This window comes from Pongo abelii, chromosome 5 (genome assembly GCF_028885655.2).
Source record: "Pongo abelii isolate AG06213 chromosome 5, NHGRI_mPonAbe1-v2.0_pri, whole genome shotgun sequence".
NCBI classification, from domain to species: Eukaryota; Metazoa; Chordata; class Mammalia; order Primates; family Hominidae; genus Pongo; species Pongo abelii.
Window position 1 is genome coordinate 117660377 of NC_071990.2, and position 16066 is coordinate 117676442.

At 36.3% G+C, this 16066-nt stretch overlaps 1 protein-coding gene across 2 annotated transcripts in view; it reads left to right on the forward strand.

Annotated features, from left to right (window-relative positions):
• DSE (dermatan sulfate epimerase) overlaps positions 1–11678 on the forward strand; it is an 81856-nt gene extending 70178 nt beyond the window's left edge. Inside the window, exons 3-6 of one of the 2 annotated variants that reach the window (XM_054558062.2) lie at positions 309–562; positions 4358–4597; positions 6740–6947; positions 8981–11678. In XM_054558062.2, coding sequence (XP_054414037.2) covers positions 309–562; positions 4358–4597; positions 6740–6947; positions 8981–10739 — 2461 coding nt within the window. In that variant the 3' untranslated portion in view covers positions 10740–11678. Of the gene's footprint in view, positions 1–308; positions 563–4357; positions 4598–6739; positions 6948–8980 lie in introns of those variants that run through there. The other variant, XM_054558063.2, reaches the window with a different exon arrangement.
• The last annotated feature ends 4388 nt before the right edge of the window (positions 11679–16066 follow it).

Genomic DNA, 16066 nt, shown 5'->3' on the forward strand with positions numbered 1-16066 from the left:
TCTATGCTTTAGATCTCTTTGAATATATTCTACTACTTCTTGTCATGGATAAAAAATCAAAAGTAAAAATTCTCAACATCTTGATGTTGCCAGAATCCTGAGAGAGAAAACTGTTTACTGTATAATTTTCACATTTTAGACAAACTTTATGTTTGTTTCTAATGTGGAGGGGAGTCAGTTGTGTGTCATTAAGCCCTTGGATTATATCTTCAATTGTGCCCTTTAGTTCTGAGAAATAGACACTTTAGAAATGTGATGAAAGCTGTGAGTCTGATGAACTCATTTCTATGATTTATTTTCCTTTACAGGTTGGTGAAAGATGCTCCTTGGGATGAGGTCCCGCTTGCTCACTCCCTGGTTGGTTTTGCCACTGCTTATGACTTCTTGTACAACTACCTGAGCAAGACACAACAGGAGAAGTTTCTTGAAGTGATTGCCAATGCCTCAGGGTATATGTATGAAACTTCATACAGGAGAGGATGGGGATTTCAATACCTGCACAATCATCAGCCCACCAACTGTATGGCTTTGCTCACAGGAAGCCTAGTCCTGATGAATCAAGGTGTGTGTGGACACAGCCAAGGTGATGCCTGAGCTGACAGAGGTCATAGTTGCCATGTTGTGAGCAAAGCATTTTTATAACCATTCTTAGTACATGTTCATACTTGGATCCTAACTAAACCCATGAGATGAAGTAGTCCCTACAATATCTCTTAGTTAATTGAGGGACATCTCCTCCTTATTTTCTGCTAGTATATTAGCCGGCACGTTATCTAATTATGGCTTATGATTATCCCAGAACAAATCCTCACAGCTCAGGGTCAGTGATAAATATTCATTTTTCCAGAGAATTTTGACGGTGAAGACAGCCATCCTGGAATAAGTGAAATTTTAAAAAGCTAAACAGATGGTTGGTTATTTGAAATGAAGATTTCCAGCACACAGATGTGAATCATAACACCACTACTATTTTTTCCTCTGAATATTTAAAACAACCAAACTGGATTATTTACATCCAACTTGGAAGCAATTTTTGTGGATTGTGTAGCTACTTTGCTTCAACATATTGCATAATTGCCAATAATACATTTTCTTTGTTCTTTTAACTCTAAATTACAACTTCTGTAGAAATCTATAAATGACTGATTAAGACTGTGTTTAAGAAAAGCAGCTCTAAGATCACAGGGAATTATGAGAATATTAAATATATAATTGGAGCTTGGAAATCTAACAGAATTTAACTCGATTATATTCCCCATGAGAATTATTAAGCATTTTGTTGATTATCCAACATCAGATTTTACCCAAATCTAGCTTTCTCCCTTGTCACATCAACCTACCTTTACTTTTAATTAGGTCTTAGAGGAAAAGAAACTAACATTAACTGAGCATATGACATGTGCTAGTCTTTTTCCATATTTTATTCAATTCTCACATCAACCATATAGGCAGCTGGGATTTGGACCCACTTCTGGCCATCCATAAAGTTCAGTCTCTTTCTACTGTATTTTGTTATCTCTGTCAGAAGGGAAATTCCGTTTATAATAACTTAAGCAAAATTTAATTATGAGAGTGAATTTTCATGCTAGCTCCCCTTGTCCCCTACTGTCACAAAAACATAAAGAAAATTAAAACATCAGGTCAGGCGTGGTGGCTCACACCTGTAATCCCAGCACTTTGGAAGGCCAAAGCAGGCGAATCACTTGAGGACAGGAGTTCGAGGCCAGCCTGGCCAACATGGGGAAATCCCGTCTCTACTAAAAATACAAAAATTAGCCGGGCGTGGTGGCGTGTGCCTGTAATCCCAGCTAGTCAGGAGGCTGAGGCAGGAGAATCACTTGAACCCGGGAGGCAGAGGTTGCAGTGAGCCAAGATCCCACCACTGCACTCCAGCCTTGGCAACAGAGTGAGACTCAGTCTTAAATAAATAAATAAATAAATAAAATAGAAAGGAAAAGAAAATTAAAACATCAAAATGCAAACAATGTGAGAATCCACTAACAAACCATTTATAGACCCCCAGGCCTGTGAAAAGACGCCATCATGAAATGGTGAAAGGATCTCTCAGGTGAGCCAAATTGCTGCTTCAGGTCCTAAATTCAATCTACTAGAGTTTTATTTCCTTAAATAAATTTGTATTTATTTAAGGGAAGGAGTAGAGTTTATTTCTTCAGTCTTTGTAAATAACATTATTCCAAATAATAAGCAGTGACCCAAAATACTGGTTTGGATTGAATCAAAATATGTCATTTTGCCCTGGCAGGAATTTTCCTATGCATTTATTTTCTGATTAAAGTTATGGTGTCCCTGGCAGACACTCTTCCAGAGCCCCCACATAAGTACACACACTTATGACAAGACTGGACAGAAGGAGGTAGAAATCAGTTGGAAAGAAGACAGGTGTGAAATGTTTAAATGATTACACCGTAGTTACAGTAACCCCAGAGAGTGAAATAAAAGATACCATGAAAAGTATTATGGTTAAATATAAAATGAGTATATTAACTTGGAATTCAAGAGAGCAGTGTTCCTTCAGTAATTTTCTTCATGTAACTTTGAAGATAGATAGGAGAACCTAAGGGGAAATTAAAGAACATTCCAGGCAAGGTATTCGGGTGGCAGAAAAAAAATACAGGGTATAGCTTCAGTTAACAATATCAGTACCTTGTATTCACAGAGAGTTGCAGTTTACAAAGTATTTTGGTGGACATTGCCTCATATCTTCTGAAGAGGGTTGTTGTAAGGAACAAATAAGGAAATTTAGGTAATGTGGTATCCTGGGAACAGTGACCTGATTTTAGGCATCAGTCACATTGGTATCTGGTGGGAGATGGAAGACACAAAGGAAAAGGATGAAGATAATTAGAATTTTAAGCCAGAATGGTAGAGAATGGAAATTGAAAACTACCCAGAATATTGACATATCAGGTATGATGCTGGGTGGCAGAAGAGGCCAGGGTATGATGAACAGTCACCTCTGCATACCCAAGCCTGACAGCTGAGTTGCCCCTATTAGTCAGGAGCCAAGTCTTAGCCTGGGACCTATATTTAGGCTTCCTCTGGAAGCCCCACACCTGCCACATAATAGGCCATGGTAGCGTGGTCAACATGCTTGTGGAAGTAAAGCAATGTGGCTGCACCCACACCAGGAGGCATTGGGCTTAATTTTATTCTCAAGGGTTGCATGTTTTAAAGCGAAACCTTAAATCTAAAGACCTAGGTTGAGATTAAAGTTGTGTTCATTTTTAGTCATGTGCCAGAGGTCTTGAACAAGTCAGCCTTTCTGTTTTGGGGCAATAGTACATAATTGGGTTGTTAAAAGGATTAACTAAGATTCTGTTCAGTGCTGTGTAAGTTATAAATGTTACAGAAATATGAGGTGTTGTTATTGTCAACTAAGTGCAACAGTTCTAGAAAGCTAGCATTTCTGAGTTAAAAGGTTTTATAACTTGTTATAGACTTAATTTTCAGTGGGGAGATTAAAATGTGACAGATGGAAGAATTGCTTGGACAAAATCATGTAGCTCATTTTTTGGCAGATTCAGGATTCCTAGTTGATTTTTTCATTATTAGTTTGCCTTTCCAGTGATTTCTCAGCCCCACTGTGCTGCCTTTTCAGATCGTCTGGAATCTAAAGCACATAAAGGATAAGAGGTTGCCTTCTAATGACAATACAAATTGAAGACTATCTGTTTAGCATTTATAATATGTGCAGCCTATTACAAATTCTATAAAATAATGATGCAAGTTTCGTGAAGAGATAAACTTTTAAAAATATTTTCAAGTATTATATTTTTAGGAACACTGAATAAAAATCTTAATATACAAATCCTCTCTTGCCAACATAAAGTTATATGCATTTGTGATCTTACATGTGATACAGTTTATTAAAGACTGGAAAGTGACTGATACTCATTTAAGGGTTTCTCTTCATTTATAGAGTCAAGAACTTTTTTTTTTTTGAGACGGAGTCTCGCTTTGTCGCCCAGGCTGGAGTGCAGTGGCGCAATCTCCGCTCACTGCAAGTTCCGCCTCCCGAGTTCACACCATTCTCCTGCCTCAGCCCCCCAAGTAGCTGGGACTACAGGCATCTGCCACCACACCCAGCTAATTTTTTGTAATTTTAGTGGAGACAGCGTTTCACCATATTAGCCAGGAAGAACTTCTTAACTTACATCATGGACCATCACAAACCTGGATTGCAAGATGTTATTTATACACTGACAAGTTGGAGTTTTACAAAATGCGATTTGTAATATAAACTAGTTAGATAACTCAGAGGGTTTTATTGGCCATATTTTTGTTTATGCTTTGTCACAGGCTTTAGTCATTGCTTCCATGTGTTTTCATCCTTTAGGATATCTTCAAGAAGCCTACTTATGGACCAAACAAGTTCTGACCATCATGGAGAAATCTCTGGTCTTGCTCAGGGAGGTGACGGATGGCTCCCTCTATGAAGGAGTTGCGTATGGCAGCTACACCACTAGATCACTCTTCCAATACATGTTTCTCGTCCAGAGGCACTTCAACATCAACCACTTTGGCCATCCGTGGCTTAAACAACACTTTGCATTTATGTATAGAACCATCCTGCCAGGTATAGTAAGGAGTCAGAAGTGTGAAAACATTAAACTATTGTAATTTTTTCTGATTATGAAAATGAGCTAGACTAGGCAGAGAAATTAGGTCCTTTAGAGTTTGTCATATTGAAATTAAATAGTTTTTTTTAATCAAAGAAAAACTGAATTCAAGAGTTGCATATAGCCAGAACATTTTGGAGGCTAATGTATTTATGATTTAGGTATTTTAAAGTTTGGAGGGTTATGGATTAAATACAATTTCTAGGCCCCTCAGTACTTTTTTTTATATATCCGAACTCATCTTCATCATTGCAAGCAAAATATAAACATTTGTGATTACCCGTCAGTTTTCCTTTATATGTGATCCCTGATCAATCCTATTTTAATTTTTGGTTTTCAGTCTTTTCTTTCAAACTATACAGACATGATTCAAAATGAAAGATTACACCTACACATTTAAGTTGGATCTTTAGTATTTTAATATTTTATTGAAGTAAATAGTATAGTATAGAAAAGTAAACAAAAAATAATTGCTGTAAAACTTGTAATTTCTTTATTGCTGTGTCGTTTAGCCTTCTAAGAGAACTAGCTCTAAAAAAATATATACATGATTTAATAATGTATTCATTTCTAGAGAACTTTGTAACTTTTTTTATTTCTAAAACAGGACTGAGATGTTAGAACAAGTTGTAAAGAAAAATTTTATCGGGATAGATTCCCCCCCTTCCTCTTCCTTCCCCAAGGAAATGCAATTTTTAGATGGTGATTCTAGACCTACAACAAATAATTCAGTATTTAAATCTTTTGGCTCTGGTAGTATACCTACAGATTAATAGAATCTCCATTATTGGACTAGTTCAAAAAATATTGCAGAACATAAGAACCATTTTAAGATTTAGTTTAGACTTACATTCAAAAAAATATTGCTTTGTTGCTTTTTCTTAGACATGCAGGAGAGGCCTGTTTTGCAATTCATCTTAGTAAACAAAGGCTACCTAAAGCAAGGGACCTTTAAGAGGTTTCAGTGCTTTGTAATTTAAGCTGAGATCTAAAGGCTAACTCCATCAGGAATTGTGTTTGCTGTGAGCTGTGTCTGTGGCTGCTTCCTAAAGTGGAAAATACAGTATGAACATGTCTAAGAGCAGCATTTATATGTTTGTGTTAATTAAACAAACTTTTATTGAACATCTGTATGCCAGGCACTGTACTAGGCAGAGGATTCAAAGAGGAATAAAACACATCTCCTGCTTTCAAAGAATTCACAGACTAGTAGAAGATCAAAAAATATCATTTTAAAATAAGGTATACTTACAAGATCATTTACTAAATTATTAGGAACAAAAACATTAGCTGTAAATTACATAAATATAATTGTGGTAACATTTTAGAAGAGGTTCTATGTTAAAGCAATCCGTTTTCAACTAAATTTCTCTCTTTTTTTTTTTTCTACAGTTGATACTCTAGTAGCAATTTTTTTGTCTGGCTGAGTTTTCTCCCATGCTGCTTCCTTTTTCATGAACACATGGAGCATATCCAGTCTTACCTGCTTTTATTTTTCTTCCCTGTTCCAAAAATGATATATGGCTTTATGATCCTTGCATTTTCTGTCCTTTAACTTCCAGCAGTACATACTGCCAGGAGCTACTCCAGGAATTAAATTTTCTTCCTGTAGAAACTCAGTCTCTCCCCTGAACTTTATATATAGTATAACTTACACCTTATTGAAGCCAAATTGAAGCATGTTATTTTATTATCTTGGCCTAGAATGTATGTTGAGTTGTGGGAGAGCTAGTGTTCATTCCAGGTTCAGGAGCCCAAACTGCACAAGAAGATGTCCCATGTATATATGCAAATATAATCATGTATAGCACGAACATTGGAAAATGAGGAAGGCAGGGAATAGGTGTAGCACTAATGTTACCAAGGACAGGTTACCACATAATAAATACAAGCTTGCACACAACATATGTGGAAGACCTTTTGAGGGATTCTGACTAACTGATCTGGAATAAAATGTGAGGATTGTGATTTTTCTTTTATTTTATCCCTTCCATTACGCAATTCTAATTTGCAACTAGATTTGAAAAATCATTGTTTAGACCTATATAGGAGTATGAAGTTTTCAATGTATCTTAATTCTTTCCAACTTATTTCCCTAGGGTTTCAAAGGACTGTGGCTATTGCGGACTCAAATTACAACTGGTTTTATGGTCCAGAAAGCCAATTAGTGTTCCTTGATAAATTTGTCATGCGTAACGGCAGTGGTAACTGGCTAGCTGACCAAATCAGAAGGAACCGTGTGGTGGAAGGTCCAGGAACACCATCCAAAGGGCAGCGCTGGTGCACTCTGCACACGGAATTTCTCTGGTATGACACATTGGGCTAGCTTTAAAGAGAAATGGTACCCAAGGGTACTATTCATGCTATGCACTTGTTTTTTGGCATTTAAAAAGAAAAACTAAAACACTTTTTAAATCTTTTCTCCATGCCACCTGAGTATATGAAGTTTCAATTCAACTCATACCACTGTTTTTGAAACTCTTAGAAACTTTTCTTTTTTAAAAAAAAATTTCAACTTTTAGATACAGGGGTACATGTGCAGTATACCCAGGTAGTGAGCATAGTACCTAATAGGTAGTGTTAGAAACATTTCTTTATGTTTAACATCTAATTACTGTTTTCAGTTTTTGGTTCTCATATTAGAGATGTCCTACACTTGCACTATTTCATAAATAAGCATGTTTTGATTTTACATCATTTTTTGAAATCATATAAAACAAAACACAAAATTTAGACTAGGTTATTCTGATAATCACACCAAAAAAAGGTAGTAAAATATTTTGTTTTGGTAAACGGAGCATTATAATCTTCTAATAGCAAAGCTGTTACTAAATTTTCAAAAGTGTTTAAAAGTGTTTGACAGTATTTGACAGCTTCACTTTGATAATAAAAGGACCGTGTAAATTTTTTTGCCTTAATCTTTTAAGCCCAGAAAGAGGAGCTTGGGTCTCCTTTTTAAAGTATTGCCAAATATGTTGTTGGCATCCAATAAGTTAAAATCAAAATTACAGGGAACTGACTAATCATTAATCCCTGATGTCTTTTCAAGCTGTTGAAATTTGCATTCAACTCCAAAACAAGCTTTCTTGTGGTTTGCTTCTCTTTATTCTTTTTTTTCAAAATACAAAAAATTAAGGAAGAAAAAATATTAGTAAAATGGTGTCTATAGTTTAACCAACAATTTAAGATTATTTTCATAGATAAACTAAACATATTAAGATGCAACCATCCTTGAGTTCTCTCAGGAGTATGACATAATTACTTAATACTGTAACCCATAAATAAGTTACTCCTAAATATTCAACGAAGAGAGTTCTAAAAGCTAACTACAGGATTAATAGGTCAGATTAATGCTAAGTCTAACTTAAAAATCTGCCTTTATGGTAATATGCAAACTGACCAAAAACTGAGAGTAAGATGGCCAATTCAGCTCACATCTACACTTGTTAAATCACATTAATTAAGCCAACATTATACTAGACCTAAGTAGAGATATAATTTCTGATGTCTTGAAACTGAGACTCTAGAACAGCAGATGAAACAGTCAATATCAAACACCAATAAGATTAACTCTAGGTGATTGATTCACTTTAGGAAAAAGTACATAGTGCTAATAATAAGCATTTATCATAAATGAAAATAAGAAGTCATTTATTGTCCAAGAAGCATGGCATCATCTGCAGATTAAAACAAAACCAAACCTTTGGATCTGGCTGGTCAGTAGTAGGCACAATTATAAATCCCTCAATATAAGACAGTTTGCTGAAACTTCATCCATTTATATTCTGAGATGTGGTGTTGGTGATACATTTTATCTAATATGTGAAGTTCTCCTCTATTTCAGTTTATTTTTTCAAGGAAAAAAATCTTGAGGGAGAACTCTTTTCAATACCAAACATTCAATAATATCAGTTACTGCAGAACTATACTTCATTACAACTCAAGGCTTGTTAGAGTCCAGATTCTAACATGGCATTTCTAGAAGAGGAGCCCCTCAACCAGAAATCTGGATGAAGTGCTTAAATCCATGAGGCCCAGTAGTTTGAATGGTCGCTCTGACATCATCAAGTGAAGATGGTCCATGTAGAGATTAGAGCAGAAATCATTTCGGGCCCAAACCTAAGGATCACAAATGATAAAGAAATATTCCTCTTCCAGTCACCAAGGGTTTCCCTTTGTGCATACTGATTGTCCTTGGATATTTTTAGACTTGTCCCTAATACACTCCGCACTGCCAGTGCTCTGGGTAGCATTTGTGTGTCGCATCTTCCACATTACCATGTTATGTGTTACTTTCACTGCCATCAGAAAACCATTTAATTTTTAAAAATTAATTTCAGGTATGATGCCAGCTTGAAATCGGTTCCTCCTCCAGACTTTGGCACCCCTACACTGCATTATTTTGAAGACTGGGGTGTCGTGACTTATGGAAGTGCACTACCTGCAGAAATCAATAGATCTTTCCTTTCCTTCAAGTCTGGAAAACTGGGGGGACGTGCAATATATGATATTGTCCACAGAAACAAATACAAAGATTGGATCAAAGGATGGAGAAATTTTAATGCAGGGCATGAACATCCTGATCAAAACTCATTTACTTTTGCTCCCAATGGTGTGCCTTTCATTACTGAGGCTCTGTATGGGCCAAAGTACACCTTCTTCAACAATGTTTTGATGTTTTCCCCAGCTGTGTCAAAGAGCTGCTTTTCTCCCTGGGAGGGTCAGGTCACAGAAGACTGCTCATCAAAATGGTCTAAGTACAAGCATGACCTGGCAGCTAGTTGTCAGGGGAGGGTGATTGCAGCAGAGGAGAAAAATGGGGTGGTTTTTATCCGAGGAGAAGGTGTGGGAGCTTATAACCCCCAGCTCAACCTGAAGAATGTTCAGAGGAATCTCATCCTCCTACATCCACAGCTGCTTCTCCTTGTAGACCAAATACACCTGGGAGAGGAGAGTCCCCTGGAGACAGCAGCGAGCTTCTTCCACAATGTGGATGTTCCTTTTGAGGAGACTGTGGTAGACGGTGTCCATGGGGCTTTCATCAGGCAGAGAGATGGTCTCTATAAAATGTACTGGATGGACGATACTGGCTACAGTGAGAAAGCAACCTTTGCCTCAGTGACATATCCTCGGGGCTATCCCTACAACGGGACAAACTATGTGAATGTCACCATGCACCTCCGAAGTCCCATCACCAGGGCAGCTTACCTCTTCATAGGGCCATCTATAGATGTTCAGAGCTTCACCGTCCACGGAGACTCTCAGCAACTGGATGTGTTCGTAGCCACCAGCAAACATGCCTACGCCACGTACCTGTGGACAGGTGAGGCCACAGGACAGTCTGCCTTTGCACAGGTCATTGCTGATCGTCACAAAATTCTGTTTGACCGGAATTCAGCCATCAAGAGCAGCATTGTCCCTGAGGTGAAGGACTATGCTGCTATTGTGGAACAGAACTTGCAGCATTTTAAACCAGTGTTTCAGCTGCTGGAGAAGCAGATACTGTCCCGAGTCCGGAACACAGCTAGCTTTAGGAAGACTGCTGAGCGCCTGCTGAGATTTTCAGATAAGAGACAGACTGAGGAGGCCATTGACAGGATTTTTGCCATATCACAGCAACAGCAGCAGCAAAGCAAGTCAAAGAAAAACCGAAGGGCAGGCAAACGCTATAAATTTGTGGATGCTGTCCCTGATATTTTTGCACAGATTGAAGTCAATGAGAAAAAGATTAGACAGAAAGCTCAGATTTTGGCACAGAAAGAACTACCCATAGATGAAGATGAAGAAATGAAAGACCTTTTAGATTTTGCAGATGTAACATACGAGAAACATAAAAATGGGGGCTTGATTGAAGGCCGGTTTGGACAGGCACGGATGGTGACAACTACTCACAGCAGGGCCCCATCACTGTCTGCTTCCTATACCAGGTTGTTCCTGATTCTGAACATTGCTATTTTCTTTGTCATGTTGGCAATGCAACTGACTTATTTCCAGAAGGCCCAGAGCCTACATGGCCAAAGATGTCTTTATGCAGTTCTTCTAATAGATAGCTGTATTTTATTATGGTTGTACTCTTCTTGTTCCCAATCACAGTGTTAGCACTGAAGCTATAAATTACCTGGTCATTTTGTGATCACAAGAGTCTATGCAAAAAAAAAATTTCTTTACCCCAGATTATCAGATTTTTTTCCCTCGGATTCATTTTAACAAACTAAGGGAAGATATTTTGACACAAGAAAGCAGGAACATGGAGAAATCGGAGCAGGAAAAGAATTTATCAAAGCAATAGAAATAGCTTGGTGGTCCTATGGTGTTTTTGGAAGTATTTGGCATTGCTAATTGAGCAGTCCATATAGTACTACTTTTAGAAGAAACAAAAAGTCTGTTTTTTAAAGTAATGTTTTTTCTTATGAGAAAAAGGTTTAGATAGAATTGGGTTTTATTAATATTAATTTAATGCTATTAGCAATTTCCATATACTATATTATGGAAAAGACTGAAGAATACAATTCTGAGAAATATAAAAAAAATTTTAATGGTATAGTCATGTTGAAAGATAAATGTTGCTAAGTCCTGGTATGATGGTGTCAGCTTCCTTGGGGACGTACTTCTTGAGTTATGTAACTAGCAGGATCTTTTACTACAGATCTGGATGGCTATTCAGATAACATAGCAAAAAATGATAGCAGAAGATCATTAAAAACTTAAAATATATTTTATTAGAAAACATTTATCTATGAATGAATATTTCCTTGATGCTGATCTCTGCACACATATACTTGGTTACTTGTATGCATTCATTGGTTGTTCAATAAGTGAGATGATTACAGATAACTTAATACTGTATTTTCCTTATATGGAAAACCGTTGTAGACCCAATAACAACTAAACCTTTCAAAATAAAATATTTTCTATTATGAATGTTGATTTTCATACCAAAGAAGATGGAGAATCTAAAATTTGGATATGATTCTTATGTTTTTTTAATAGAAAACCTTCTTCAAGTTTATTTTCCTAAATAAACATCATAATTGTGAATTTTCTCTAGTATTCTTCTTCTTTGTTCCATTATATTCAAAATGCATTAACATTTTCCAAAATTTTTGAAGAGAGATCTTTATTTGGACGTGTATTCATTAAATATATAAAGTAGTGTTTGAATCAAAAGAAGTATTTTCTCTGCTTATTAACCTTAATTGTTGTTTAAACATATTTTAAATATTTAAAACAATAGCCAACTTCTGATATTTAAGTAGCACCCGACTTTTAAAAGCATAAAATTTTCAATCAACTCCTCAGAAGGTAACAGTAGCATAGAATACTAGAAAAATAATCCATAGTTTCTACTTGAGCATAAGAAAAAGGAACTTAATAAATTATCATACATTCAGCATATTTGAGTCATATATTTCTCCTTTGAAACAGAAAATATGTTCAGCTCAAATTTTACAGTAAGGACACACTCACTGATTTATAGGTGTAAAGTAACAACAGTAACCTTTCCTCTTACTTGCTCTTTTAGTTCACAGCAATACCAGTATGTAACCAAAAGACAAGTTGCAGAAACTTATAAGTACCTTTCTGCAGTTCTAATTTGAACCTTCTTGCATAAAGAAAACACAAGTTTGACTTTTAACTGTGCTTCACTTATTATGCTTGGAATCTAGAAATCGACTTCTGAGGAAGTAATTTTTTTCCCCTCTTATGGAAAGTCTCTAGGGAGGATGTCATTACACACTGTTTAAAAGAATAATGTTTTCAAAAGAATAATGCTTCCGTTTGTCCTGCATGGATGCTCTTACTAGGATTTAAACTTGCTTTATGTGACAGATTCTCCGTTTACTTAACCTCACTCAACATTCCTCTCTTTTACTCTTTCTCACTCAAAAGGATGAACTGTCTGAAATGATCAAAAGGAAATTTTGAAAGAAAAAAAAGGGAAAATTACTTTTTGAGGTAACCAAGCAAACCTGATCTCGGATCCAAACTGAGACATACTTTCTAACAGAGATGAAAAATGCAAGTGAGTGCCAAACTCGCTTTTCTTTTGTTTTCATTAGGTTAAGGCTAGACAATGTTAGTCACCACAGCATGATCCAGTGTAACGTATTAGTTCATTTTAAAGCAGTTTTTTAAAAATATGCATCTTTAAAACAAAATGAATTAAAATTATGTGGGTTTTTTTTTCTTCTAATGAACCTGGTATTTATTTCCTTAAAAAGAAACTTCCTCAGGCAGTGACTTAAGTGGTTAAGTGGAAAAAAAAAAAAAAAAAAAAAAGCTGAAACAAATCACAGCTCTTCATAATGAAACATGTTTTTTATCAGGAATAGTGCATATTTGAGTAAAACTAGGGAACTTTTTGTAACTTGAAAACAAAGCAATGTTAAATCTCCCTTGAAACTGAGTAATCAATTATGGAATCTGTTTCAGTGCTGCTCACTATGACAGGAGTGTTTCAAGTTCATTTGATAATGTGTGAGCTGTTGTTCAGGGGATTGGCAGGACTCTTGGTCCTAGCCTTAAAGAAAATTTGAGAATCACTAGCATACAGAGCTTGTCAGTGCAGTAAAAGTGGTATATTCCTGGGAAGCTGAGGTGGGAGTATTGCCTGAGCTTAGGAGTTCTATGCTGCAGTGAGCTATGACTGTGCCACTGCACTCCAGCCTTGGAGACAGAGTGAGACCCTGTTTCTCTTTTTTTTTTTTTTTTTTTTTTTTTTAAGTATATTCCCTTGTTTGTAACTGATTAGCTTATTTCAATTGATGGTAGATGAGACCTATGGTGGTGGATGAGACCCAGAATCTTCAGAGAGAACATTCTTTTGAGAACATTGTTTTAATTGTCAAAGTCAGGTGGAAGACCGTGTTCTGGAACTATTTTAATTATTAAAACGTATCACCTAAGATAATGAATTCTTCCACAAATATTTTAGTCATAGTTTTTAAGTACCACGTATTCTAAGGTTATCAGAAAATATGTCTTACTGGATTAAGAAAATGTGGCACATATACACCATGGAATACTATGCAGCCATAAAAAATGATGAGTTCACGTCCTTTGTAGGGACATGGATGAAATTGGAAATCATCATTCTCAGTAAACTATCGCAAGAACAAAAAACCAAACACCGCATATTCTCACTCATTGGTGGGAACTGAACAATGAGAACACATGGACACAGGAAGGGGAACATCACACTTCGGGGACTGTTGTGGGGGGGGGAGGGGGGAGGGATAGCATTGGGAGATATACCTAATGCTAGATGACGAGTTGGTGGGTGCAGCGCACCAGCATGGCACATGTATACATATGTAACTTACCTGCACATTGCGCACATGTACCATAAAACCTAAAGTATAATAATAATAATAATAATAATAATAATAAAAGAAAAAAAAAAAAAGAAAATATGTCTTAACAGAATGTTTTGCATACTGAATAATTTGTTTTTGAAAAGGAAAAATTACATTTGACTTACTCAGTTTTTAAAAAATTATTTTTATTTCTAGAGACACGGTCCTTTCTGCATCACCTAGGCTGAAGTGTAGTGGCGTGATCATAGCTCACTGCAGCCGCAAACTTCCCATCTTAAGCAATTCTTCTGCCTCGGCCTTCCAAAGTACTGGGATTAGAGGCATAAGCCATCACACCCAGCCAAGTTAAAAAAATTTTTGATAGTTCACAAACCACTCACAAAAGAATCTGAAATTTCTCCAAGTGTTAAGAGAAAGCAAGCTATGAAATGCTATATTTGTAAGCTTAAAAGTAAATTCGTGTGTTTTCTTAAAAATATAAAACAAGATTAAAATGAATATAGTCATAGGTATGAGGGGCATGTAATTTATCTTCCAACTGGAGATACCTTTGAGAGTTAAAGGAGGAGCAATTAATTGTTATTCCAGGACAACAGATATAAATCGAGATTATACTAAGTGAACTGGGACATATGGTCATCTTTGTCATAGCTTAATTCAGGAAAAAAGGAGTTAGGGAAGTGTGAAGGTCTAACTCAAAGTTTGGTGCTTTTTAAGCAAGTTTAAGGAACTTGAGATGACCTGATTGAGACCCCTAAATCTACAGATGAGGAAAGCAAGCCTCAAGCAAGGGGGGCCTGATCCTTTCCCTGTTCCCTGTGTATTCCCTGTCCGTGGCAAAGCCCATTGGCTTGATTCTCTTCTCTTTAGCTTCATGTTGAGAAGTAGTTTCTTTCTGCAGTTTATTTAATTTGCTGGCAAAATGACGTATTTTTTTTCAGCAATGTTTCAGCTAGATATTTGCTTTATGCATGTAATGTCAATGGTACTCATAAGTTTTCAAGAAATGACTGATATAAATCATATGTTCCACTACATAGTCTAAATATTTAGTTTTTGGTCATCTATTTTAATATGTTCAAATTCTGTTAAATAAGACAGGTAGTCACTATGTGAAGAATAAAAACAGACAAAGTTGCATTATGACTTTTCTTCTTGGATATACAGTTTCCCTCTTGGTTTTGGGATTTTTTTAATTGAATTTTTATTTGGCATAAATTATAAACATACATGATTGAAAAAGTAAAATAGTACTAGAAGGCTTATTTAAAAAACAAAACAATAAATTATCTGTCCCTTCCCTTCTCATTCTTAGTTTGTACTTCCCAGAAGTAACCAATTTCTAATTCTTTTGGCTGTTACATATATTGTGTACTTGTTTACAATAAGGTCTAAAACTACCTACTAATGAAGATCTAGCTCTCTTACCCATTCTTTATACTTACTGGAAGATAATAGGTGCTATGGAGGGAAAAGTCAGGGTAAGGAGACTGGGAAGAGGAGGCCATAATTTTAAATGTGGTGATCAGGCTAGGCTTTATTGATGTCTCCACTTCCATTCTATGTGTCATTTTGAAAATCTATTTGCTGTTAATTTAATGGGGTTTTAGGAAGCAACTGAAGGAAATGTATATATTGAGTGCAGTATGTTTAAATGGAAGTCCCACATCACTTTTCAGTTGAGTTAACAAATAACGAATGATAATAACATGTTTACAGAGCATCTACTATATGCCAAGTATTGTTTTAGGAACTGAAGATATGGTAGAGAATAGGAATAATAAAAGCTGGCCCTCGTATAGTTTATGTTCCAGTGGGAGCAAATAATAACAGTAATAGTGCAGGATGTCAAGTAGTGGTAAGTACCGTGGAGAATGAAGCAAGGGGAGGGGATGTAAGGTGGTGGTGAATTGGTACTGTCCCATAAACAGTGGTTTCTGATGTGATTACTTATGATCAGACACTTGAAAGAAATAAGGGAATGAATCACAGGGACATCTTAGAGAGAGGAGCATTCCAGATAGAACAGCAGTTCGAAGGCCCTGAGCTCAGTATGTGTTTGGTGTATTCAGGACTAGAAGGCCAGTGTGGCTAGAGCAGAGTGGGGGA